This window comes from Populus trichocarpa, chromosome 2, assembly GCF_000002775.5.
Source record: "Populus trichocarpa isolate Nisqually-1 chromosome 2, P.trichocarpa_v4.1, whole genome shotgun sequence".
NCBI classification, from domain to species: domain Eukaryota; kingdom Viridiplantae; phylum Streptophyta; class Magnoliopsida; order Malpighiales; family Salicaceae; genus Populus; species Populus trichocarpa.
In genome coordinates this window covers 9972197-9994580 of record NC_037286.2, presented here as the reverse complement: position 1 = coordinate 9994580, position 22384 = coordinate 9972197, and the positions used below count along the sequence as shown (strand labels likewise).

Here is a 22384-nt window from a genome sequence, read left to right as displayed (position 1 = left end):
CTTTTTCATCTTTACATTATATAAGTTACCATAAAATTTTTATTATTTTTTGCTGTGAGATTGAGATACTGGGTTTGTAAAAACATATCAATGATTATTTGAAATTAATTTTTGAACTTCAGCATTTGGGGCGACACAGAAATAAACGAGCTGATATGACAGAGAAAAGAGAAAGAATTACAGCTGATTTCTACTGGCTTGTGAGCTGAACTGTGAATATCATCAGCCGGCTCGTGAGAAAGCAAACTTGCACTGAATCTTGAACAAGATCCGGTCTGTCCATATGATGGGATTCGCACCTGGGTAGTTGAAACATCAAAGATAACAAAATTCATGTTCTAATCCAAAACTACAAAGTCAAAGAAACAACCACAGTGAGAAAACATTCGGTGACCTTGTAACTTGTATCGTAATTTCCGCTTCCACCATCGTTCTTGTACGTTGGTTTAAATGCCGATGTCCCTTCGCAGTATCCATCAAAAACCTGTCCTCTTTCCGCTTCTTGTAAAAGTTGATCTTTGCTGGTGAGCAACTGCGTTGTGATCAATCATACAATGTGTAACAAATTTTTCTGATAAACTTAACATGCCTATGTTTTCTACCCAGCACAGTCTCTAGATTTTAGAATGGGAGAAATTATTAGATTGATCTGTTCATAAGTGGAATAAACCAATCATATTAAAGACTTCAATACATTGCCAATCATATTAAAGTGTTCAATACATTGCCAACAAAAACTTCAAGCACTGGTAATATGATGTGATAAAAAACTGATGGATATATAGTAATAATAATAACAATAACTTCTATGAAGTATCGTGAGCTTGTTATAACATAATTGTTGTCTTAACAATTATCTTACTCCGTGAAGGTTTTCTCTTTATTAGATTTCTGACTGGTTGCGTGTTCATTCACTGTATTCTGTGAATGAGATCTTCCAATCATACAGTGACTTGAGCAGGCCTAGCTAGCATAAGGATTCCAATACTTGGAGCGAAGGTTGTGTGATATATGTCTCATTGAGAAGTTCTCTCTTCCATATTACGGCCATGAGGTGCATGAAAGACAACAACACAGATGATGTATTGATCACCAGGTGACATAAATCATCAACAGTAAGTATAAAATTATTGATGTGTGTGTGTGCATTTCTAAGGGAAAAAAAGAAGTTTGAGCAAATATAGGGTTCGGCCCATGTGTGTACTTGGCCTAGAATAAATTGATATGAGGAACGTATTGGTGAAATTGGGCTTGTACCGGAAAGATGGCGAGCGATGAACACCATTCGGATGCCATTGATTTTTATGTTGATTTCTTGGTTTAAATTGGTTTTTTTAAGTTTATAATCGTGTTTAGAGGGCACGGTGTGAGTGGTTCGACACTCTCATCTCTTAAGCAAGGTCAGGGGTTTGACCCCTCCTTGTGTATGGAGAACCTCTCTTGGGGAGCACTTTACCCCTCTGTGGGCCGACCCGGTGCGAGCGTGGATTAGTCTAGACCAGCATCCAAGACACCGCGTGGTTTATACCAAAAAAATAAGGAGTATTTTCATGATTTTTTTCACTAAGAAATAGTAAAAAAAAATCAAAATTCCTTAGTGGCCAACACACTCATCGGATTTTAAAGAATCTTCTTGAAAACAATGAAACTCATCAAAGAAAATAAAAAAAAAAAACTCATTTGTCTTCTTTAGCCTAGGCGCACCGGGGGTTTAACACCTAGGTTTGTATGTCATCCTCCCCTTTGGTTTTGGGATAAGAATCAAATGCTACCCAATAACATCCATACATTTTCTACACAATTGACATTCATGGCCACTTCTTTTATATTTTTTTTTAGAAAAACAAAATGGAAAAGAAAGGTAACACCAAAGAGTTTTCGCAAGGGATGTCGAGGTGACCTAAAAGAAAAAAGAAGTAAAATTAGAGAAAAAGAGTCATTATTTAATTTTATGATAACTAGAAATCCTAACTGGTCTTTTAGAGGTTCTAAATAATAAGTTGGTTATGTAACAGGAAAGATAACAATCACCCTACTCATCTTACTTAAGGTAAGTTGCTTGTTAGAAAAAATAAAAGGTGTTTATTGTATTCAAGATTGTCTAAAATGACATATTTGTTCTAAAATCTAAACTAAAAGAGTGATTTTGAATTTGGACTTAAGGACAGTTTGATCCCTACTTAAATAACAGTTAGACATTGAACTTGTATGAATGGTTAATTATTGATAATTATTGAACTTGGAAGGATTAAATGAATTGAAATGGATATGAAAGCTATTACTCACTTTCGACGACTCTATATGAGATCATGTTGATCCAATCAAAATCTTCTTGTAGTATGAACACATATCAATATATATAACTTATACATCATAACAAACAAAATTATACACATATAAAATTTTCAAGTTGAGATTGCAACATCAAAAAATATATTTCAAACACAAAATAAAATCACATATTTAATTTGTACTTGCCAATTCAAATATTTAATAATCAATGTTGAGAATGAGTTATCTTTCTTATAATACACACGACAACTTATACAATAACACAAATAAAACATTTTAAATTTCTAAACCGAAATATATTGTTACGCCTTTAATATTCAACACCACAGCAATAAATCCTTGATAGCCACCCTTGGGTTACCATGCAATATCACGAATCACCTCAAATATTCACCACAATTCGCAAAAATCAATTATACAATTCAAATCATTCAACAAAAAATATTTATGGTTTGAAAATTTTTAGTATGGTAGTTAGTTTCTAATTAAATGAAAATTTTTCTCATACAATTAGGCCAAAAAAAATCAAATAAAAAAGAAAAGAAAAGTCTAACGACTAATTTGTAAAATAATAAAAAAAACACCAAATAAAAAAAATCTAAAGACTAATTTTTTTTTTTAAAAAAAAGAAGCGAGGTGCTTCACTCTTCACATAAATAGTAAAGCACCATCACAGAGTCCAAGTTTTTTAGACGTGTAAGGTAATTATATGATACTTTTGGATCATGTTTTTAGGGAAACAAATTCCTTGTAGGATAAAACAAAAACAATTAAAAAAGATTTTGATGTATAAATGTTTGTGATGAATTAAAAAAAAATGTAAAACCTTACACAATTAGGCTAGTTTTAGGCACAAAAACGATATCCTTCATCTAATCTTCTGTTGAAGTCACATTGATCATTGTTAATCTTCCTAGCATGTTGAACAACTATCATACGTAATCTATGGTTTCTCGAGTGTCTTGTAGGGGTGAGCAAAAAAATCGATAAACCAATTAAACCGAGAAAATCGGAAAAAAAAACTCGAAAAAACCGAACCGAAAAAAAAACCGAATTAACCGATTAAAAAATCACAAAAAAATTCTGGTCCTGTTCAGTTTCGATTTTTAAAGTCTGAAACCGATTGAACCGAACCGTTTCAACCAGCTAGCACTTGAAAAAAAACCACCTATAAATACAATGTTTTCTAACCCTAAAATCACATTCAGCCCTCAGCCGCCCCCCCTTCTCTCTCTGCAGATCCCTCCCTCCCTTTACTCTCACTTTACTCCCTTCTCTGCATATCTCTCCCTCCACTCTCACTTTAGTCTTTAAGTAAAGAAGCTCCTTTTAAAGCATTATTCATTATTTGAGTGAATCTCGTCATGTGACAAGTTTAAAAGAAGGACTATTAAAAGCGGGGATAACAGATTATCTTCTTGGGAAAGCTAGCAAGCCATCTACTTTCTTTCCTTCACCCCTCAAGTAGTAAGGCTTTCCACCCTGCCGGTCCCAGTAAAGCAGATGAGATGAAACATCACTTTAATAAGTTTCAATGAATTATTAATGAGTTGCCTGCAAAGGGTATTAACTTTGATGATGAGATACATGGATTGTGGCTTCTTGAAAGTTTACCAAACTATTTAGAATGTCACTGTCTAACTCAGATGTTCTAAACGAGGAGATGAGAAGAAAGACATCGGGTTCGTCTTCCCAGTCACTAATTATCGGTTTGAACCGGTTTGGAAGGGAAAAAAACCGAACCGAACCGGACCAAAATTAATCGGTTTGAACCAGTTTTCGGTTCGGTTCGGTTCAAAAATTAAAAAAAAAATTAGTTTGGTTGTTTATTTTGGTTCAAAACCGGACCGAACCGAAAATATTCACCCCTAGTGTCTTGTGTTAAAAGCCAAAGCCACATCATTCGCTGAGAACTGGATTTAATTTCGAAACCTCCAATTATCCGATATGGATTATTTTATACAGTAATATTGAAAACATGGAAAACGTTTCAGAGAATTTCTTTATCTCATTATTGTACGAAAAGCATTTCAAGTTGAATGTTTTTGGATTTCTCTAAATGGCACCTGAGAAGCTTCCTTGTAGGGTTTGTGTCGAAAATAACTTAATTAAGAAACTTCCTTGTAATGTTTGATCGAAAAGAGAAGAACAACTTTGCACTCAAACTATTAAGGAATAATTTTCTTTTGATGGAGGATATATACCATGAAAAAATAATAATTAAACGCTGGCCTTTCTTGGAAGCAAGCACAAAAACTCATCTAGTTTCTGGACAATGGTAGGTACAAATTAAATAAATGTTTGGAAATGGTAAATCAAAGAGACAGTTGCCAGCACCATATTGGAACCTCACGTTTTGAACCAGTCAAAAAAACACAGAAAGGAAATCAGACAACATGTTACATAATCTAGCTTTGCTTCACGTGAATAATTCAAAAAGACTTGTGAGGTGCCATTGATTTAGCAACCATATTCTCAGGCTTAATTCCCAGAATAGATCCTTTCTTTGCTATATCCTGCAATTCAGCTTAGTTCATTGGCTGGAACATGCTGAAATTTTCTACATTAGTAGATAGAATTTGACCGTACGACGTGTGTGAAGGGAAGACAGGGCCCTATTTATTAAATGAAATAAAGGTCAAAACAAATTTCCATAATAAACAAATCCAGCTAGAGACGATTTCAAGGTCTATATGTAGTAATGGCCAATTAATTAATAGGGATGAAAATCCTGTAATCCAAATGGCTGCGTGATCTCTCCCCCCACCGATTCTTTGACAAGAAATAGTAAGTCAAGCCCTTGATTGTTTCTATATATCAAAGAGCATAAATTAACAAGTCTTTTAAGTTCTTCCAAATTTCATAGAAGAAATGTATAGTAACAATAATCCCTAGATGACGGGGTTTATAGTGGATAAGATAGCTTTCTCTCTTATTGGGTGAATTAATTTGTGTGCTAATTGAGATTAAATTTTATTTAAATGATTTAATTAAAGATATACCCCCGCTATATACATTTTTGAAAAGAAAAAAACTCAACAAAGCAAACGTACCACGTCTTGAATTAATGGTATTTTGAATTTGGGGATTTTCAAATGAATTTTATGGTAATGTTTTTTAGTTGATAATTTAGTTAGTTTATATAAAATTGAGATTAAATCATTTTCTCATATATATGATTTTAAGAATATGCATTTAAATGAATAATTTTTTTTAGAAAGTATCTTTACTTCGAGAAGTTGAGGGAGTCTCCTTAACCACCTTTGGTAATAATTATTTCTATGATAACTTTAAGCAGTCACCTGACACTTTACAAGAAATATGCAAGGACTTTTCCTGTAACGTAATTTTATATTTTTTTCTATATGGTCGACAGATTGTTTCCGATCGACCCGTTTCGGCCATGACCCGTTTAAGAATTGGGATATGTTGACTTTGGATTTGTATTTCCACCTCTGATGTTGTAATTATTCTGGTTATTGGCCTCATGAATCGAACACATGTTACTTAAAACTCTAGTGTTAAGAAATTAGACCGAAGTACCTATGTAGTAAAACAGAAATTGTCAAGGCAGATGTTGACCATTACCCATTATTCTTCTACACAGTGAATTCTCCGTGTGCAGTCAGGTTCCTCCTCCTTGCCTGTAAAATACTAAATTAATGCAGCCACGGCATTATTATTCTCTTTTCACCACCTTCTCTAGTTTGAACTTTCTCTTGTTGTATTTAAAAATTCGTTAATGCTACTTCCTCCTCGGGTGATGGAGATGGTCGCTCCAAAGACCTTGTAAGCGGAACACGGCCTTCAAATTTATATATAGGAATGTTTAATCCTCCATTTTGTATCACAATTCAAGAAGTAAGATATCTGTCATTTGCTTGCAAAACAAGTTAATCTCTTCTTTGTCATCTTAGTTCGATATTCTAACATGGTTAACGCTGGAGAATTTGAAGTTGTTTTTCGCTGCCTTGATGAAGATGGTGATGGGAAGGTCTCACCATCTGAGTTAAGTCATCGTCTAAGTTTGATTGGAGGAGATTTGCTCATGAAGGAGGCAGAACTTGCTGTGGAGTCGTTGGACTCAGACGGAGATGGCTTGTTGGGATTGGAGGATCTTGTTAGGCTAATGGAAGCTGGAGGAGAAGAAGAGAAGTTGCATGATTTGAGAGAGGCTTTTCACTTGTATGATATAGATAATTGTGGGTTTATCAGAGCCAAGGACTTGAAAACAATGCTTGGTAGACTTGGAGAGTCAAGATCAATTGATGAATGCGAAGTGATGATAAACAAGTTTGACCTTAATGGGGATGGTGTTCTTAGCTTTGAAGAATTTATGGTTATGATGAAATGATGTTCTTATGTATTGTACTATTGCATAACATGTAAACCAATTGTTTCTTTTATGGGATTCTTCATGTCTTGTACGTTGTAAGAATAAAGACTGTTTCTTTTATTGTTTAACTCTTGGAGTTCACATTTGTCATGAATTTTCTTTTCATAATTCATATGTTATAACGGCTACAGATGAAGAAAATCTGTCAAAGAAACGTACATGTAAACTTATCCAGAGTTTTGATGTACTTTTGATATGTCACATCTGCTTCTTGGTCCAGTGAAAGTTGATGAATACGCAGCCTGGTCTTTTTCTTGATCGAGGACACCACAGTCCAGAAATGCCAGCCAAAAAGCCAACTGCTGTTCAGCAATCGGCATTACCAATGCACTTGTTCCAGCATGTATTGCATTAACTTTGCTGTCTACGATCTCTCATTCTGTTCTTTGACTTCTTGTTCTTGTTTTTTTTATGTATATTCTTTTTTCCTGCTTAAACGAAAAGGAACCTTTCATTTCCTCTTCTTCCTTTTCTCCTCTTGTGGAATTTTAAAATTAAAGGAATAAAAAAAACTGAAGCTTCGTGAAGAAAGGGCCTTATCAATGAAAATGGATTGCAGTGTTTCAGCCAGTGAAGCACCAAATTCGTCAATGAAAATCGAAGCAGAGAAGGTTTCCATGCCATCTTCCTCCAAGGAAAGTCATGTCAACGCAGATAATCCTGCTGATAGCAGGTTTGCTTCCAATTAGTCTTCCAAAAGCAGTTTGGATTCTGATCGGTCTCCCATAGTGCTCCCTGTAACAAATTCCAAAGACATCGGTGTTTCAGTCAACGAAACATTGAGTTCAACAATGAGTGGTGAAATATATAAGGTCTTTCCTATCTTTTTCTCAGGAAAGTCCTTCCAATGCAGATAAGCCTGCTAAAAACAGTTTGGATTCTGATCTATCTACCATGGAGCTGCTGCTGATGGATTCTCAAGACAATGGTGTTTCAATCAATGAGATACTGAATTCATCTTCGAGTAATGAAATGGACTAGGTTCTTAAGCCATGCATCTTCTTCTAATGGAAAGTCAATACAGATAATTCTATTGACGAAAACAGTCTAGAATCTGATCAGTCCACCATCTTTGTTTCGGTCCATGAAACACACTGAAATCAGATACGAATAGTGGAACAGACGAAAGTATCCAAGCGATCTTCTTCTTGTAGTTCAAAGTTTATAAATATATTAGGTTAATGAAAAAAAATATTTAGTTTATTATAATAAAAAATAAAAGTATATAAAATATAAGAAATTATCCAAGAAAAGCCTAGAATGCGTACATATTTAAATCTATAAACATGCAAAAATAAAACTCAAGATAAAAATGCTTTCAACATAAACCAGTTATTGATGTGTGTATTTTTTTTGATAAACACATCTTTTTTATTAGAAAAAAAAATTTAATAAAAAAACTTATCATAAACTTACAAGCAACTTTCAATAAAAAAAAGTCATGACTCAATAATTTTAGGTGAAATATATAAAAACAAATAAAAAAATTAGTAAATTTGAGAAAAATTATGAAAAAAGTACCAATGAGAAAGTAAAAAAATAAATATTTTATTTGCACAAGGTATTCATGAGAAAATACTTTTAAGAATTTTGCATATTAGGTTTATATATAATTATTCAGAAAGTAGTTATTAATATTACCACCAGAATCTCTAATATTATTTTAAAATTATGGAAAAATCAAATAATTATTTAAATATCATTGCAATAAATTTATTTTAAGAGAACGTTATTATAAAATTTAAAAATAAACAATTAAATAAAAAATCTAAGGGATATTTAAAATATAAAAAGGCTAGGTGTAACTAGGATGAAAAAACTGGTCAAATACTTAATCTAAAATAAAAAAATCCAGGCATGTTTGGGCTTGGAAGGTCAAGCCTGCATGCTTTTCTTTATAAAAAAAAAATGACATGTTGTAGTATTGATGATCAAAATATGATCATCTAAAAACTTTCTCTCTTCTCTTTTTTTTAGTATCTCCGTCATTTCACAATAGTCAAGAGCTAAAATATAAAATAAATAAAGTTTCATAACTATAATGAAAAGTTAAATTATCAAATGATAAAACTAAAAGCATATGACAAGTCATAGTTATTGGTGATTGAGATTTGATCATTTAGAAGCTTTTTCTTTGCTCTTTCTTTTCGGTGATTTTCTTTTTTACTTTACAATGACCAGGAACTAAAATATAAAATAAATAAAGTTTTATAACTAAAATGAAAAGGTAAAAAAAAATTATCAGATGATAAAACTTGAGAGAACAAATTAAACTTTTCGTTGTTTTTTGAACAATGTAAATAGAAAAAATATTATTTTTCTTCTTATGTTAATTTTGATCATCGGTGTTCTGAAGTTTTTTAAAAATAATCTAAAATTATATTTTATAAAATATATTATTAATTTAATATTAAAATATTCTATAACACATTAAATACGTGAGAGCATGCAAATCAAAATAAATCTCAACATGTAAAACCTTGCCAATACAACTTGTAAGTAGGAAATTAGAAAAAAATAAAGTTTAATGAATGAAAATGTTAAAAGAATTAAGGGATCTAAAATGGAAAAATTACTGTGAATACAATGTTTAATACAATATATAATGTATAATGTAGATGTTGTTGCTTAGGAGGTATCTATCTATTTTGTTGTCTAGTCTAGTTTGGGATATATCTGACTTTCACACGAGTATTTTTATTTTTTATAGTTTTTTAAAGTATTATAATAGTTATTTTTTAAAATATATTTTTTTAATTTATAAAAATTATATATATATATATATATATATATATATATATATATATATAAAACATTAATACATTAAAACAATTTAAAAATATATTAAAAAAATAATAATTTTAAACTTTTTCTTTCCAGAGAATCACGGTTTCAACAGAAAAAAACAAACAGCCCCGGATATCCCGGCAATGGAATGATTCTTACTTTTTTCAGCTATCCAAGTAAGCTTTGTATTGGGTAGTCGTTAGGTTTTCCGCACCAAGAGCTCAGCACTGTTACTTGCATCTCTGTTCTCTCTGTTCCAGTTCTATTGAAATTGCTGCTGCTGCTCCTCCTCCTCCTCCAGTTAAGTCATCAAAATAATTCCATTCAATTTATTATTATGCAACATAAACCATTTCCATTTTACACTCATAAAAAACACACAAATTCTGTTCTTTATCTCAATTTATCATTTATTTTGCCTCCAAGATTTTAAACCCTAAGAAAACCCATAATAGCTCTCATCCTTCTTTCGTTGGTGAATCACATTTTGTTGGGTTGAGCATTGTCCTTGAGAAAATCTAGCTTAGCATGAGTAATGTTGTACGTTGCTCCTGTCCTTGTGATTGTATAATATTCTCGTTAACATTCGCCGTTTCTCGATGCCTGAGTTCTGAATTTGTTTTCTTTTTCAAATATATTAGACGCAAAGAGAACCACCCAAATTCCCATGTGAAATAGACACAGAGCTGGACAGGATCAGCAGCTTACCTGGGCATGTTTTAGGCCAAATTCTATCACTTTTGCCAATTAGGGATGCAGTGAGAACTAGTGCTTTAAAAAGAAAGTGGAGGTACAAATGGTCTCAAATTCCTCATATTGTGTTTGATTCTCAAGGCATCTCAATCTCTTCCCAAGATCAAACTACAATTAAGAATAAGCTTGTCAATATTATCGACCATATACTTTTACTTCACAATGGTCCAATTTACAAGTTCAAACTATCTCACTGCGATCTATTAGCTGTCAGCGATATTGATCGATGGATTCTTCATTTATCGAGAGGTTCTGCCAAAGAATTTGTACTTGAGATATGGAAAGGCCAGCAGTATAAGTTGCCTTCTTGTTTGTTCTCATTTAAGAACTTGGTTTATTTAGAATTATTTAATTGTTTGCTAAAACCTCCTTTGGCTTTCAAAGGATTCCGGAATTTGAAGAATCTTGACCTTCAGCATGTTACCCTGGCACAGGAGGTGTTTGAGAAACTGATTTCTAGCTGTGCTATGCTTGAGAGGTTGACATTGATTAACTTTGATGGTTTTACTCATCTTAACATCAATGCACCTAATCTTCAATTTTTTGATGTCGGAGGTGTTTTTGATGATGTTAGTTTTGAGAATACTTTTGTACTGGCTCTGGTTTCCATTGGATTGTATGTGAATGTCAAAAATGACCAGAATGTATCTTATGGGAGTTCTAGTAAATTGCTCAGGTTTTTTGTTAATCTGCCCCATGTTCGAAGACTTGAGATTCAGAGTTACTTTCTTAAGGTAATATCTCCACCAACATTATCTATAGTACATCAATCTCCCTTGAAATTTTAACAAATTGATTGATCGAATTATACAGATTATCTGAAGTAATTTCATTGTTTTTGAACTGCATCAATTTGTGTCTTTGTTTTCAATACTTATAATGCTGAAGATTTGATAATTTTGGATTTCATTTAACAACTCATGTATTTCTTGGTGATCCTTTTTTTTCTAACACCACTGTAGCTATTGGAAATTTGAAAGGGCTAGTGGAAATATGCTATGTGCTGCCTTATTATCCTTATTATAAGATTTCTAGGTTATTTCATCATTTTGTCTCATTTCTTTTCTCCAGTATTTGGCTATCGGCAAAGTTCCAAGCAAGTTGCCAAAGCCATGCATTGATCTGAACTACCTTTCTATACGCTTAAATTTCAATGACTATGAAGAGAATTCAGCTGCCTTTTGTCTGTTGAGAAGCTGCCCCAATTTGCAAGAAATAGAGATATTGGTAAATGACTTTCGATATGCTTGTGTGAAATTTTATATTGATTGCATCACGATTTTTTTTTCTTAAAACAAAGAAGAAGAAGGAAATAAAGAAAGAGAGGAAGGGGAGGAAAAAAAATTGCCTGATCAATTTATATCTTATACCACTACATGGGGATATTATTGGTTTCTTATATACTGGATTCCATGTAGGCTCGCCCAGAGGAACAAGCTGTTGTGGGACCAGTAACTGATTTCTGGGACGATGACCATTGGAAGTGTTTATTTGGCCAATTGCGACTGGTGAAAATAGTTGGCATCTCTGGCATTAGATCTGAACTTGATTGCATTAAATTTCTGCTTTCAAACTCTCCTGTGCTTGAGAAGATGACCATTAAGCCTGTTTCCAACGAGGGAGGATGGGAGTTGGTAAAACAATTGCTGCATTTTCGGCGAGCCTCAATCCAAGCAGAAGTCTTTCATCTGGAGCTATAACTATGGACTGCGTTTTGGGCAGGTACTGCTGCGCTGTAAAATGCTTCCCATGTAAATGTAAATAGAAACTAACCTTTTCTGTGTCTGCACTGTTCATTTTTGTGTGATTAAAAAAATGGCCAGTTACAAGTAGAAATCTGTCACTATATAGTTACTCTGAAATCATATGCTTGAATGCACGATTCAGCTTCTGGTTTTTGCAGCCATTTTATGGTTAGCTGGTTGCGAGCTCCTTTATTGTCCTGCAGTGTTTTTATGTTCGGCAGTTGGGATGTGATTGTTTTGACTATGTGCTGTGCTGATATTGGCCTTTCAACTCAATGAGTATCTCTCTTTTGTGTGATGGTCATCTCTGAAACCAGGATATCCATAGGAACATATCCTTTACTTTTCTAACTCTACCCTCCTAATCAAGGCGACCCGTCTCAAATCTAAGCAGAATGCTCTCGTTCAACGCTCTAAATAGAATTAAATCAAAGGAGAAGCCAGGCATGGGGCTAGTTGTCGCTCATAAATCTTGAGAGAGTATGTCATGGGCTCTTCAAGATGGAAATTTTCTTTCCATTATTGTCTAAAACACTGAAAATAGAAATCTCATTTTATTGAACCAACTCCTTAAAGTTTCTTTCTTTCTACGTTTTGGACAGTACTGCATGCTGTACAAATCATGGGAGTTACAAAGATGTTCCAAGCCAACGAAGGATCTTGGTGAGTAGCACGTTATTCATGCTACCTTAACTTTAGGTCCTATTCTAATATTAACAGGACTCGGTTTACTTTATGCATTTCTTCATTTAATTTCCTTCAATCAAGAATATGGAGTCACGGTCGAGTATGGTTCTTAGTTCATGGTCGCAGCTCCAACCAATCACTACCGAAATCCAATTGAGAGGGAAGCAGGACATCGTTAGTCCCAAGAAAGGGCCAGTGTTACTTCGGTTTGTCGAAACTCTCTCACACAACCAACCTTGTAATCATAACACAGCCAGATAACCATAGCTAAAGTGTATTAGTAGCTAAAGAAGTTATGGCCACGGATATTACTCCACTTCTACCTAGCCAGAACAATATTGGGCATCATGAGCAAAAACTTTTTAGCATTGTTAATGAGTCCGGGCAAGAATCAAAGAGGTTATGGAAGCTTGCAGGGCCAGCAATTCTTACTACCATATGTCAAAACTCGCTTGGTGCACTCACTCAAACCTTTGCAGGTCTCGTCAATGAGGTTGATCTTGCTGCTGTTTCTGTTGAGAATTCTGTTATTGCTGGTCTAGCATTTGGGGTCATGGTACATTTTTTGCCTTAGCCACCAACACTTTGCTTTATACTTTGAAAAAAGCACAGAAATCTTCTTGATATATCGTTAAGTTTTATGTTGAATGTAGTTGGGAATGGGGAGTGCATTGGAGACACTATGTGGGCAAGCATATGGCGCTGGAAAGCTGAGAATGTTGGGCAGATACATGCAGAGATCATGGATCATTCTCTTGACAACGGCTTGCTTAATGATACCAATTTATGTTTGGTCTCCTCCCATGTTAGAGCTCTTTGGAGAGACGACTCAGATATCTGAAGCTGCTGGTTAGTACTAGATTTTCCCCCCTAATTTTTTCACTCCATTGTCAATAATCTGTTCTGATACAAACAAGTTGGGAGGACAGAAACAAACGTTAACTAATGGATTCATCGGAATAAACAACCCAGCTGGAAAAAAGGAGGAAAGACCAAAATGATCCGGTGCGGGTTTCAGACTAAACGTGCCTCCTACATTCACTTGTGGATGGAACAATATTCTCACGGTTGGTTGGGGATTTTGGTTACAGGGAAATTTGCTCGGTGTATGCTTCCACAATTGTTTGCTTATGCAAATAATTTTCCCATTCAAAAGTTCTTGCAAGCACAGGGGAAAGTCATGGCCACGGCCTGGGTATCAGCTGTGGTACTGGCGTTACACCTTCTGCCATGACTTAAACTAACTCTTTCCTAAGTTTTCCGAACCAATTCAGAACTGATGCAGCTAGAAGTGAGTGACCTCCGACAAAGTAAACTAGCTGGTGTCACCTCAAGCGGAATGTGCTCTCAAATAATTTTTCTGTTGTATCCATGAATGTCTTGATCTTTAACTTTGTTGTACTTGTGACACATTTGAATGTCATCGATGAATTGGTTTAGCTTCAGTGATTTGGGAGTGTCTTCAGAGGTTTACCTTGATTCCTGAACCATTGTCAATGGAATCTCATGCATCTTTTCAAGAACCAAGGTAGCGACAGAGATTCATGGTCTTAATGACTTGTCATTTCGTAAATTCATCTAAACCGTTAGAGGCCTCCTTAACGATTTAAATTTTTAAGGAGATAGTGATTTAAGTATAATAGTCTTAAATATCAATCTCATCATCTTATCTTATTTTATTTTATTTGATAAAAAATAAGTGTAAAATAATATCTTTATAAATTTTAAACCTAAATAATTTTTATTTAAAAAAATATATTAAAATTTTATCTAATAATATATTATAAAATTATATACAGAGAACTTAAGTTTTTTGATGTAATGGTTGTTTTAACGCCACGACACCATCAGTTTTTTTATTACAAAATCCTTCATCGTAGAACTATGGGCATTATCGTCAATTGAGGAAACATTATCCCCTTCCTTCCCCTGCTCCACCCGCTCAACGTACTTCCCATCTTTCCTTTCTTTCCCCTCTCAATCTCAAAGTCTAATAAAATAAAAGCACTAATCTTTTCCGCTTGCCTTGAAACCGAAAAGATGTCAATCTCAATCTCCTCTCTTGCATCATCCCTCTCTTCACTCTCATTTTCCTCTCAAATTTCCCAAAAACCAAACACCCTTTCATTTTCTCGGTCCAAATCTCTCTCTCTCTCACTCTCCCCCTACTCCAACTCCAACAAACAGCCCTTTACTCTCCGTGTCACCGCCACCGTTGCCTCTCCCGAAACAACCACCACGGACCTCAAGAAATTAGTGAAATCGAGACTCCCTGGTGGTTTCGCAGCTCAACCTATTCATGGCACTGGTCGCCGAAAATGCGCCATTGCTCGTGTTGTTCTTCAAGAAGGCACTGGCAAAGTTATAATCAATTATCGCGACGCAAAGGTAAATGCCAATTCTCCATCTTTTCTTACATTTTCTTTCACCTTTATGGGAACTGTGGTTTTTTGGGTGGTTGATTGTTCTTGATATTCTCATTTTATTTTATGCTTCCTAAGTGATTGCAGCGCGGATTTTATCTTAAAATTGCCATATTTGTTATCTGAAAAGTACTTGTTATGTGGAAAAATTACATGGCACAAGCTGTTTTATGAGCAATGACTGGATTTTATGCTTGCCTTCTTAATTATTTGATGGAAGAATGAGTGTTTCATGCTCATTGTTACCATACTGGGTGCCTATTTCTCAAAAGATCAACTCCTAGTCCTCTTTTTGGCTATAGGTTTTTGAATGGAAAAGGAAAGGCTATACCTTTCCGTGATTTAGTTTTCATTTTGCTTGAGAGTAGCCTTCGCCAATGATGTAGTTCTGGTCCCTTGAAGCGGGCTGACGGAAGTTGCAATACTTTTTTTTGGATGTACAAGTGCTCTCAATAGTAAAAACATGCACCTTGGTGCCTGCAAATCTAGGGCTTGTGTGTTCAATCAAAGTAGTAGACCTTTCGAACGAATACATGCTTTCCAATGAGGGGCGGCTCAATTATCATGCTTTCTTCCCAATTCTAAGTGATACAGTAGATACCAAAGTTCCAAAGTCACAAATGAGGATGGCAGTTTACACACATTGCAGCCCTACCGCATGTACTTATAATGCAATAATCTGGCCTTTTGAGTTCTCTGAGTATTGATGTGATTATGCCACTTTTTTGCCACGTTCCCCCCCCTGCGTTTTATACATTTTTTTTATGGGCTTTCTATTTCTGTAAAGGAATATCTCCAAGGAAATCCATTGTGGCTTCAGTATGTGAAAGTTCCACTGGTAACTCTGGGGTACGAGAGCAGCTACGATGTGTTTGTCAAGGCTCATGGAGGTGGCCTCTCTGGTCAGGCTCAGGCAATCTCCCTTGGCGTTGCTCGTGCATTGCTAAAGGTGAGTCAGAACCACAGAATACCTTTGAAAAGGGAAGGGCTTCTAACCAGAGACTCGAGAATAGTTGAGAGGAAGAAGGTTGGTCTCAAGAAAGCTCGCAAGGCCCCACAATTTTCCAAACGTTGAGATTGGAAATGATTGCTCGCGTCTCCTCTTATCTGCCTTTGTTTGTACATGTTCTTGTAGCTGGGTCATTTATGTCAATGTATTTCAGCGTCAGATACTGTATTATTTTTGGGTGAGAGTACAAGGAATTTATTTTTGGTGATTTTTGTTTTTCATTTGGAGGTTCTTTAGATCATGAATCATTCATCTTAGGTTGGAAATGCCAGTAGAATAGATAGTAGTGGATTTTGCCTACCAACCCTGTCCGCGGGAGGGGGGAAGTAGATTTTTCTTCGTCATTGGCTAGTGGTGCTTGTGCATTTTCATTGAAGGACGAGTTTGGTACAGAAGAAGGATTTGCCAGAGTAACCGTGAATTATACCACAGTTGCTTCGTTAAGGAAGTCATCTAGCATCGCCATTAATGAGTACCAGCTGGATGTCGTCACAGGAGAGATTGGGAAATGAAAATAAACCTGATGTTTAAGTGCATCAAAAGTTCATAGAGAGAGTACTTTGATCTATTGTGCGAAGGCAGATGCGATCGCCTTTTTTGACTCAAATATCAGATTTTATTGTGTCAAAAAATCATAAGATTATTCCCTTTCACATGATTTGCTGTTGTTGGTGACCATTAACTGTTCTTGTGTTTTCCGAAGAGACTCGGGTTCTTTTGAGAATGCGTCTGAAATGTTATGTTTTAAAATTTTGAATTTTTTTAATATTTTTAAATTTTTTTAATATGTTGAAGTTAAAAATAATTTTTAAAAAATATAAAAAATATTATTTTAATATATTTCTAATTAAAAATATTTCTAATTAAAAGCACTACTCGAAACTCAAATCCCTTAAAAGCTTCGGTTTCCATTTCCATCCTGAGCAACGGATTCTGCATCTTCTCCGATTTTCGTTGGTCCTAGATTTTAATCTACTCAATCTGGAAAGCAATCTCAAATAAATATTTAAGGTGTGCATCAAGCTTTAACTGCTTTGCTTGCTTAATCACTAAATAAGAGACGATATTTCAAACTCACCTCAACAGAAAGAGCCTCTGGAATACACTGTATCTTCCTTGAAAGCAACCTTTATATATATATATATATATATATGAAGAAGAAGAAGAAGAATTGAGCACTGAAATGTAATTTGAGTGGATAAAAATCACTTTTGACCGAGTCTTAACTTAAAAATTGTTTTCATAAGTAATTTATGATAAAAATAAATCAAAATGATTTTAAGTTAAGAAATATGTTTAGTAAAAATATCTCAAAATAATTTTTTTAATATGAATTAGAATTCATAAGTTCAGATTTTTATTGGAAATTTTTTGTTCAATTCAAGTCAAGATATTTTTAATCAAATATATTTATGACTTGCTATGAGTTAAGAATTTATAAAATAAGTTAAATAAATTTATAAAATTCATACTAAACAAAATCTAAGCTCATCATGTTGATAATCCTAATTCCATTCTTTTGGATTAAAAAGCTAAAACTGAACTTGAGCAGCAGGTGTGGTTTTTCGAGTGTGTTTGGCTTAGAGGTTTGGTGGCTTTTTGTCAAAGGTACAATACCTTTTAAGCACAAACCACACCTCTAAAAGCTATAAAAACATGTTTTTTACTCAAAAAAGCACAAGCTATCTCCCATTCAAACACCCTCGTAGGAGGATCCGCCGAAGAAACAGTAATTGGAAAACAATGGTGCAGACGAGCGACGAATTGAGAGCCCGTTTGGCACTAGCAGTTGCGGCTATGGCTAGAAATAAACACATGACTGAAGAGTTTGGTTAAATTGAATTACATTTTTATTTTACATGAGCTCCATTCAAAAACTGAGGTCCAACCTCAGTTTTTGAAAAACAATTTATAATTGTTTTTCTGTCCGTGCTCTCCTCTCTCTCATTGATACTGCTAATTAATTAACACAATTTTCCCAACCCAAGCTACCGTCGTTCCTTATACACGAGTTGACTGATTCTAATTTTTCTTTTCACTCCTCTATTATCACTATTACTTTCTTTATTTTTCTTTGGTCAACACTAATATAAGCTCTCCTATCACTAACACTATTACAAGTTGAAAAGTCAAGACCCATGCCATAACCAACACGACAACATCTCACACATGAAAGCTCTCTTATTATTTGTTCAATATGTATATATCAACTACGTACCTAACTTAAATAATATAAGATACTATGTAACAATTCTATTTTCAAAGCTGAGTTCTTTAGTTCTAATTTTTCTCATCACTCATCTATTATCATTATTACTTTCTTTATTTTTCTTTGGTCAACACTAATATAAGCTCTCTTATCACTATCACTATTACAAGTTGAAAAGTCAAGACCCGTGCCATAACCAACACGATAACATCTCACACATGAAAGCTCTCCTATTATTTGTTCAATATATATATATATATATATATTATCATTCAAGACATATTTTATATTTAGAAATTATATGTATAATAGTTAATTATGTATTTATTAATTGTTAAATAATCTTATATCATGTATTTTTTTTAAAAAAAAATTATATATCAACTACTTACCTAACTTAAATAATGTAAGGTACTATGTAACAATTCCATTTTCAAAGCCGATTTCTTTTGTTCTTTTATTCATCGGCGTGATTAATAGATTAAGTGTCCGTTTAACTAGAAGTTAATTATATGTATGTATGTATGTATGTATGTATGAATGTATAATTATAATGTCTTTTTCAATAATTTTACAATCAAACCTCATACAAAAAGCATATTAACCAAACACAACAAATTACTTTGTTTTCAACCATAATTTCAACCACGGTTTTAACTAAACACATCAAAATTAAAAACAAACCTCACAGAAAGTATTTTTTATTAAATTGTTTTTTTAAAACCACAATCACAACAGCAATCACAATACCAAACAGACTCTGAACCGTTTGGTCCTTTATTCGTGAAGTTCATTTAAGACCCTCAAATTGTCTAGGCTGGATTTTATTGAGCCTCGCTATTCTAGACTTACCATTTTGTGTGCTAGGCTATAAAATCTTGTTCTCTCGTAGGCCCTTTCTTAAATTCATAATATGGCATGTTTACATGTGTGTCTACTTTTCTTAATTCTTTCCATAAAAATTACATAGCCACGTAAAATAATACATTTAACAAAAACCTTTAAGGTGCAGGCAATAAACTATTCCTCACCACACGAAAAAAATGTTGATTTTAGTGTCAATAAATCTCATTTCATGGAAGTCATTAATTTAGAGTGTTATTTGGCTTTCACCTTACTTGAAAAGGTAGGTCTAGGTTCGAAATTTTTTTTTTATTCGGGTTGATTTTTTGTTTTTAACCAATTTTTAGCTAATTTAAAGCCATAAATGGTTTCGGTTGACTTTACAAGGGTTTCTCGCAATGCTGAAAAAAGGTTTCGACATTAAATTGATGCTCACTTTTAAACTTATTTTTCTTGATTGAACATGATTAAAACTATGAAAACCAAAGTTGACTTTGAAACAAATTCTCATTCTTTTTTTTAATATTATAATTGACGCGTGTTCTTAGAGTTTTTGGTTCCTGAATTTGTTTTTTCAATTTTTCTCAGTTTTAATCCTTGTTTGGTGAGGTTTTTACATTTTAGTCTAACACTTCATTTTCTTTTGTATTTAAAAGCTTAAGTTGGAGAGAGGAGAGTGAGGGCTGTCAAGATATGATAGAGAAGAGAGAAAGTATCAGTTGACTCGATTACAACCATAAAAAAAATCAATTTTTGTGTCAAAAGGTTTCATTCCATAAAAAGAGTTCCTTTAGGGTATTATTTGGCTTTTATCATGCCTAAGAAAGTAGATCTAGGCTCATAAATTTTTTTCAATTCAGGTTGATTTTTTTTAACTAATCTTTAGCTAATTTGAGGCCATAAAAGGTTTCGGTTGACTTTACAAGGGTTTCTCACAATGTTGAAAAAATGTTCTGGCATTAAATTTATGTTCAATTTGGCAAAATTAAATTCATTTTTATTGATTTAACATAACTATGAAGACTAAAATGACTTTGAAACAAATTCTCATCCTTTTTCCTAATATTATAGTTGAGGCGTGTTTTTAGCTCCTTTTGTTCTTAGAGTTTTTTTTTCAATTTTTCTTAGTGTTAATCCTTGTTTGATGAGGTTTTTACATTTTGGTATAAGACTTTATTTTCTTTGCATTTAAAACATTGAGTTGGAGAGAGGAGAGTGAGGGTTGTCAAAAAATAAGTGAAGAGAGAAAATAACAAATTAAAAGACAAATGACTAAAATATAAAACACGAAGAAAAAAAAGCTCAATCTCAAATTCTCAATAATTTTATTTTAGTCTAAAAGTTTATTTGTTTTATTTTTCAGTCCATAACCGTGAGAAATGAGAGAGAAAGTTGCTTGAAAATGATGAAGAGAGAGGAAATCATTGTTTAGACTATTTTTTTATGACTAAACTCGTTGTTCTTGATGTCAATGGGTTCCATTCGATAAGAATAGTTTGATGGTGATGGTTTTTTCTTTAAATATCCCTAAAAAAGTAGATTGAGTTTGGTTTAGATTTTGTATTTGGTTGTTTTTAGGTGTTTTAAGGTTATTATATGACTTAAGGAGGGTTTAAAGGGGTTCTAAAAGTGTTTTTAGGTGAAGATATCTTGAAAAATAGGATTCAAGGCCCATAAAACCCTTTCCCTAATTTTCCAGCCACAATTGTGGCAATCAGAATCTGCTTTAGCGCCTAGTCACTTGTTTAATTTTTTTATAGAAAAAGAGTGGATGACAAAAAGAAAAGGAAAAGGAACTGGCCTAGGCATGTTAGGGCTACCTGGGCCATGCACAATGTGTTTTTTTCTTAAAAGGCCTATGCACGCTAGGCCATTCAAAACCGTGCGTCTAGGCGTTTTTTTCACTACTTGAAGTTTTAAATTTTCATCATTCAATGTTGATTTTTTATTGATTTTTTTTAATTTTAACATTTAATATTTGATTGATTTTTTTTAATTTTAACATTTAATATTTGATTGATTTTGAAAAGGTTTTCATATATTTCTATCATATAATAAAAGAAAACAATTAATTGAACCTAGTGGAGTTCATGACTCGGTTCAAGAGCGTGACCTGGGGCAATGAGGCTTATTTTGTTTTTTTTTCTTTGATCTTTTTTACCTGAATTCGTTAGGTCGACAAGGTCACATTAAGATAACTCCACATGATTTAATTTGAAATATTAAGTCAATAAGATCACGTTAAGACAACTCCACATGATTTAATTTGAAACCCAAGTTAGGAAGTAACCTAGTCTAGCCTATTTTTGGTTGTAATCTCATAATTTTTTTTTAATTCTCAATTCCTATTATAGTCCACCAGGCCTTTAGAAATTGATATAAACTAGTTCATATGCCCGTGTTATGCTGCGAAGAGACCAAATTTTTTGTAAATGTAAAAAACATTTTCGGGTCTTAGAAAATTCTTTTGCATTATCATTAATCATGAAAAGATAACTTTTTATATTAATGTACCTCTTGTTTATCTTAACCAACACAATATTTTTAATTAAAAATATTGTTTATGTTAATTTTTTTTTATAACGGTTAAAATGAGTTAAAAATAATATTAAAATAATATGTCCATATTTTATGTGACTGAAAGTTTAAAAAATTATAAATATGATAAAATCATGTTTCAAATCTATGTAATATTTTAATAATAAATACCTGATTTCAATCAAATTTTCATAAATAATTTTTTATTAGTATTATTATTTTTAGATCAAATATATAATAATTAAAAAAAATATGAAAATTCAAATAAAAAATTATAATATTATTTAAGAATCATGTTAAAACAAAAAGCAAGTGAAACAAATTTTTTTAAGAGTGTAAAGAAAACAAAGAAAAAGGCAAAAAAAAATAAAATTCAAACAAAGAGCAAGGCTAGCGCTTATCCCATGCGTGCATAACAAGCCAAGCTAATGGATAATATGCTATATGTCACAAATTATAAAATAGGTTCCCACCCAACCTTTGAACCCATAGATTTCCACCGCGTTAACTGACTAGGTTAAGATTTGAATTTACTATAAAATAATTAAAAATATATATTAAAGTACTTAACTAATTATATAAACAGTAAAATAATATAAGAAATTTAGGTACTGTTGGAAGTAATGGGCTGAGAGTCCAAGTTAAAAGACTATTTATTTATGTGTTTGAGTGTATTTAATATAAATAAATATTAAATAAATA

At 33.1% G+C, this 22384-nt stretch overlaps 4 protein-coding genes across 12 annotated transcripts; all 4 read left to right on the top strand.

The window, feature by feature from the left end:
* The first annotated feature begins 6059 nt into the window (after nt 1–6059).
* On the top strand, nt 6060–6756 carry LOC7483770 (calcium-binding protein CML37). The gene has a single exon (XM_002302431.3). The coding sequence runs from the start codon at nt 6224–6226 to the stop codon at nt 6644–6646; it is 423 nt and encodes a 140-aa protein (XP_002302467.1). The 5' UTR covers nt 6060–6223; the 3' UTR covers nt 6647–6756.
* A 2847-nt stretch (nt 6757–9603) lies between these two features.
* Nucleotides 9604–14111, top strand: LOC7483769 (F-box/FBD/LRR-repeat protein At1g13570). Of its 9 annotated transcripts, none has more exons than XR_008058423.1 (9): nt 9604–10015; nt 10117–10962; nt 11300–11455; nt 11647–11950; nt 12291–12453; nt 12576–12636; nt 13140–13216; nt 13314–13509; nt 13590–14111. XR_008058423.1 is itself a non-coding variant. In XM_024595870.2 (4 exons), exons 1-4 carry the CDS (start codon nt 10004–10006, stop codon nt 11926–11928), a joined length of 1296 nt encoding a protein of 431 aa, XP_024451638.2. In that variant the 5' UTR covers nt 9605–10003; the 3' UTR covers nt 11929–12130. The 9 variants fall into 9 exon arrangements, 1 of the variants encoding a protein (XP_024451638.2); XR_008058420.1 differs by having other exon boundaries at nt 12742–13216; XR_008058422.1 differs by having other exon boundaries at nt 12576–13216; nt 13590–13665; nt 13752–14111.
* On the top strand, nt 12956–13894 carry LOC7483768 (protein DETOXIFICATION 33). The gene is made up of 3 exons (XM_052450156.1): nt 12956–13216; nt 13314–13509; nt 13752–13894. The coding sequence occupies exons 1-3, from the start codon at nt 12956–12958 to the stop codon at nt 13892–13894; spliced, it is 600 nt and encodes a 199-aa protein (XP_052306116.1).
* Nucleotides 14112–14549: 438 nt separating the features above from the next.
* On the top strand, nt 14550–16300 carry LOC7483767 (30S ribosomal protein S9, chloroplastic). Its single transcript, XM_002302428.4, has 2 exons — nt 14550–15048; nt 15871–16300. The coding sequence occupies exons 1-2, from the start codon at nt 14701–14703 to the stop codon at nt 16156–16158; spliced, it is 636 nt and encodes a 211-aa protein (XP_002302464.1). The 5' UTR covers nt 14550–14700; the 3' UTR covers nt 16159–16300.
* Nucleotides 16301–22384: the final 6084 nt, after the last annotated feature.